The sequence below is a fragment of the Myotis davidii genome, unplaced genomic scaffold (assembly GCF_000327345.1).
Source record: "Myotis davidii unplaced genomic scaffold, ASM32734v1 scaffold1509, whole genome shotgun sequence".
Classification (NCBI taxonomy): domain Eukaryota; kingdom Metazoa; phylum Chordata; class Mammalia; order Chiroptera; family Vespertilionidae; genus Myotis; species Myotis davidii.
This window is the reverse complement of record NW_006299480.1, coordinates 250,911-255,577: the sequence shown is the minus strand read 5'-3', so window position 1 is coordinate 255,577 and position 4,667 is coordinate 250,911. Positions and strand designations below refer to the sequence as shown.

Below are 4,667 nucleotides of genomic sequence, written 5' to 3'. Positions count from 1 at the left end.
GAGGGCTTCGGGATGTTAGAGGCGCTTAGGTGGGACGTGGCCAAGAAAGGGTTGGGAACCACTCTCGAGCCTTCACTGTGCATTCCCGGAACAAGGACATATGCTCCGTAACCACGGAAACTTTATCATGCCCCACATACCGAGAGCTCAGGCAGACCTTGGGGACACTGCAGTAACGCGAATGTCCCAGGACGGCAGTCTTGTGGATTTTTTGTTTCTTGGTCATATAGCCTATTGAGTGGGTGTGCGGGACTATCGTGTCTTAAAAAAGAATGTACATACCTTAGTGGAAGCTTATTATTGCTAAGAAATGCTAACCATCACATGAGCTGTTGGAAAACGGGGCCGACAGACTTGGTGGGTGCAAACCTTTAATTTGTAAAAATTGCCCCATCGAGGTGCGCCTGCAATCTGGGCCCATCCAGGCTGTCTGGGGTGGGGTTCTCCCAGGTCGAGGCTGGGGTTCCGTCTCTCTAGCCTCCTGACCTACAGCCATCCCCCACACCTTCCCAATAACCTTTTATTTAACGTCTTGTTATGAACAACGGGAAATATCTACAGACGTGGAGAGACTTGATCAGTGACTGTGCCCAGCACCAGTACCCCACCCAGGGGTCCGGTGACTTTCTGCAGAGGCCAGCGGTGCTGAGAGAAGGCCCCCCCCCCCGCACCTGCTTGTTGGGGTTTCTCAGGGTCACTGGTAGTGAGCATGAGCCCGGCGGCCGGCAGCGTTGCTGTTGTCGGTGGTTGCTCGTGGGCTGTGGGCTTGTAGCGGCTGCACTCTTGGCTCCTCACGCTTGCCCAGGACACTCTGGGCTCACCCAGCAGCCCCTCCCGGCCACTGCTCTAACTTGGGCTTCAGCCCTTCTGAGTGGACACCTGTCCCTGCCTTCCCCAAGGCTGACGCCCCCAGCACAGCGCCCCCTCCCTGGGGAAAACCTTGGTGAGGGCCTTGGGACGCCCGCCTCTCTCTGGCTCTTTGCCCCCACCCTTCCCTCTTTGGGCAGCTCCCTCTTCACCTCTGGGCACACGCGTTTTCCAACCACACAGGCCGGTCTCCTCAGACACGCCCTGTCCTCTCCTGGCTTCGGGCCTTCACTGATGCGTGTCCTCTGCCTAGAAAACCCACAGTGTCCCTGTGGATGTCCCCTTGCTGCCAGGCCACAGGGTCCCCCCCGCCCTGGCACCCGGTGCTGTCCCCACGGCCCTGTCTATGTATGTCTGTGGTCCCTGGCCACACGCAGGGCCCACTGTCAGGCTGGTCTTCCCGGCAGAGTTGGGTGGGCGGTGGATGTGAGTAGTAGAAGATACCAGTTAGGTGAGGGACACAGGAGGGCCTGGGCAGAGCTGCATTAGAGACAGGCGTGGTATGAGCAGGTGGGCTGGCCCTCCTGGCACGTGTGCTTGTCACAAACCCCCATTGGATGCCCAGTGGGAGGTGGTGGGCCCCCAGCCTGGACCCAGCCGTCCTGCAGGTGTTGACTGATGTTGAGAACTGACCGCCATGTGCGCTCAGACACGTCCTCTGGGACTGCTCTTCTGTGCGGCGTGGCCATGTGCCGTCACGTGGCCAGGTCAGGTGTGCAGGCCAGAGGGGCAGCAGTGCAGGACGCCTGTCCGCTCTGGCCTCGCTGTGTGTGGCCTTGCTGGACAAAGGTTTGCCAGCATGTCCTCCTCTCGGGACAAAGGTCATGGACATTTTGCTTTGTTTTGCTGTCCTTGAAATTGTCTTCAGGGCTGCATGCTTTGGCCAGAAAGTGATTGGAAAGTCAGTTCCTTATATGGCCCAGAGTTCACAATGATGTCTTTTAAAAATACGTATTTTTATTGATTTCAGAGAGGAAGGGAGAGATAGAAGCATTAATGATGAGAGAGAATCACTGATCAGCTGCCTCCTTCAGGGCCCACACTGGGGATCAAGCCCCCAACCCGGGCACATGCCCTGACGGGGAATCAAACCATGACCTCCTGGTTCATACGTCAACGCTCAGCCACTGAGCCCCGCCGGCCGGGCACACAATGATAAGCTTAACATCTGTGCTGTGGGGTATGACTTACTATAAACAGAGTTTCTTTCCCCTAGAAACTGAGAATTTGCAGTTGGATAATTTGTAGTTGAGGAACTGGTAAGACTCGTAACAAGTCAGATTGGGGGACCAAGGCTGCCAGTAGGCAGAGCGCCTCCTGGGAACGTAGCTTCTCTGCCTCTCCCGCTGGCGCCTCCACTTGGCCTAATGAGTTCCTGGCGCCTTCCTTCCTCTGCTTTCAGAACGACCACCTAGCAAGGCCCGCTTCCCCGCGTCCTCCTGATTATGTGGTTAAGCGTTCCTGGCACTTCCTGCGGAATGCCTCCCTCAGGCTTGGGGAGGAAAAGCTGAGTGCTCGGTCCCAGACCCCGCAGTGCCGGGCAGGGCAGTGGCCGCCTCCTCTGACCCTGTGCTGTTGTTCAATTTGCAGTCACCACGCTGCCACTTGCACTGCACTGCCCTGCAGGGCCGGCCGCAGCGCCTGGGCCCCGCTGCCTTCCTCAGGAGAAGCCTCAGGGTCCCGCCCGCTCAGTGGTGAGTTCTCTGCAGCCTCCAGGCAGGGATGGGCGGCGTCCTGTGGGCCTGTGGCTGGATCTTCTCTGTGTGCCCTCCACACACAAGACGGGATGGGTGTGGTGGGAGGGCCTGGGACTGGGGCCCCAGGGCCAGGACCACTTCGCAGCATGATGAGCAGAGGGCAGCCAGAGCTGAGGCTCAGACAGGAAGTGGGAGGGGCTGCTGTAGTGGGGCCAGTACACGGGGGCACGAGGGTGGAGACTAGAGCTAGGGAAGACTAAGTGGTAGGTCCCAGGGCCCATAGTGCTGGGCAGGGCGCGTGGCTGCCTCTGCAGGGTGGGCAGAGTGAGTTGGGCGGGGGTGCAGGTGAGACTCAGGCCTGGCGGGGCAGCCCCTCGGAGTGGGTGCTGGTCCCACTGTGGTCCTTGCCTGGACCTCTCCCCACGTTCAGTGTGTGCTACCTGCACAGCTTGCCATCCTGGCGCTTGCAGTCCAGTGGGCCATTGGCGAGGTGCTTGATGGGGTGACTACAGGGTAAGCAGTCCTGGTCCTGTGAGTGGCTTTCCGTGTAGTCAGCGACCCACTTGCTCCACCCACCGGCCCCTTGGAGCCTAGCATCTGGGGTACTGTGGGCTCAGGTGAGGTGACTTGGGCACCGCGGTCAGAGAGCATCCGGGGCCAACGTCACCTGCACAACCAGGCCAGGCAGGGATGGGGCGCAGACGGCAAGCAGCCAGCGTGCCCCTGTCCCGCCAGGCCCCTGGGGTCCCAGCCCCTATGGAGGAAGGTGCTCACCTCCACGGCCGTGGGGCTGCCGCTGCTCCTGGGCGTCCGCTACCTCACCGCAGAGCCGCAGGAGAGGAGGAAGATGCGGCTCATGGTGGACGGTGTCACGCGCTTTGGCAGGTAGGGCTGGTGTCGTGGCCCTTCCTTCTCCCTGCACAGCCCCGCCCTCATGGGCCTCGTGCAGGTGAGTGGTCACGCTGGACACGCCTCCACAGACCCTCCAGAGCAGCCCTGACTGGTGGGGGGTAGGGAGGGGAATGGTGCCTTCCACCCTCCTCCTCACCTGTCTTCTCGTCCCAACGCCCCTGCCAGAGCTGGCACCCAGAGGCCTCACCCCACCCCAGGGACATGGAGTGGACATGGTGCTGTTTGCTCCTCAGGCTCTTTGACACTCGGGGGCAGGGCTGACCTCCTGGAGGAGTCCCTCGGTCAGCACTCCTGCTCTTGGTCCGATCCAGGAATTCCTCAGCCTCAAAGGCCTAAGAACCAGCTCTTGGCACTGAGTAAAACTGTCGTTTACCCAAACGCACTGTGTACGAGATTCCCTGTGGAAAGGGCTCACGTGAGACCCTAGTTAGGGTGCTGCTGGGGCAGGTGTCCGATCTGCTAGTTGTGAACACCTGCTGCCTCTTGGGCCTGGGCCGAAGCCCCTGGAAGGCTGAGGCCACAGAGGCCTTCAGGCACCTGGCCAGAGGCTGGAGGTGCCAGATGGCTGACCGCCTGCTCACTCTGCCTCCTGGTTGAAGCCAGCCCATTACTTCTCCCTGGTGGGCAGCTGACAGGTTTGCCTGGAACTCCCAGTTGCCCTCCTGGGCTGGTTCCTGGCGGGGGCCTCTGCTGTGCCAGCCTCGAGGGTGATGGCCGAGCCTGGAGTTGGATCTGCCTTTTCTTCTGTCCCTGTGCAGCTTGGTGCTGAAAAGCCCCCTTGGCTGGCCTGGGCTTGTCTTGCCTGCCTCGTGTGGCTGCTCTGCGTGCCTGCCTCTGCTGTGCTCCCGGGAGCATCTCCCATCGCCTCCTGTCAGAGGCTGAGCTGGGATTGGAGGGAGGGAGCCAGACGAGTACCCCATCGGCGCCAAGCCTCACAGGTGCCAGGACAGGCAGGCCTGATGGGGCGTCGTGGCGGGTGCTGGATGACCACGGGACCTCTGGAGATGGAGGACACACAGCAGGTCCTGGGTAGTGGCAGCATGGATGCAAGAGCCCAGGGAAGAACAGAGGTCGCGGGGAGGGGCTGAGTCTGACCATGACTCATCGATGCTTGTTCTGTGGCCAGGGGCTGAGGTCAGAGTGTGTTCCAGGTGCCCCGTGCACAAAGGCTGGGTGGGTGGGAGGTTTGCT

General features: G+C 60.7%; 1 protein-coding gene across 1 annotated transcript in view; it reads left to right on the top strand.

The window, feature by feature from the left end:
* Positions 1-2,322: 2,322 nt before the first annotated feature.
* ADCK5 (aarF domain containing kinase 5) overlaps positions 2,323-4,667 on the top strand; it is a gene marked incomplete at its 5' end in the record, with an annotated part of 5,844 nt that continues 3,499 nt past the window's right edge. Inside the window, 2 exons of the mRNA XM_015571412.1 lie at positions 2,323-2,561; positions 3,300-3,449. Of these exons, the coding sequence (XP_015426898.1) occupies positions 2,323-2,561; positions 3,300-3,449 (389 nt within the window). The remainder of the gene's footprint in view (positions 2,562-3,299; positions 3,450-4,667) is intronic.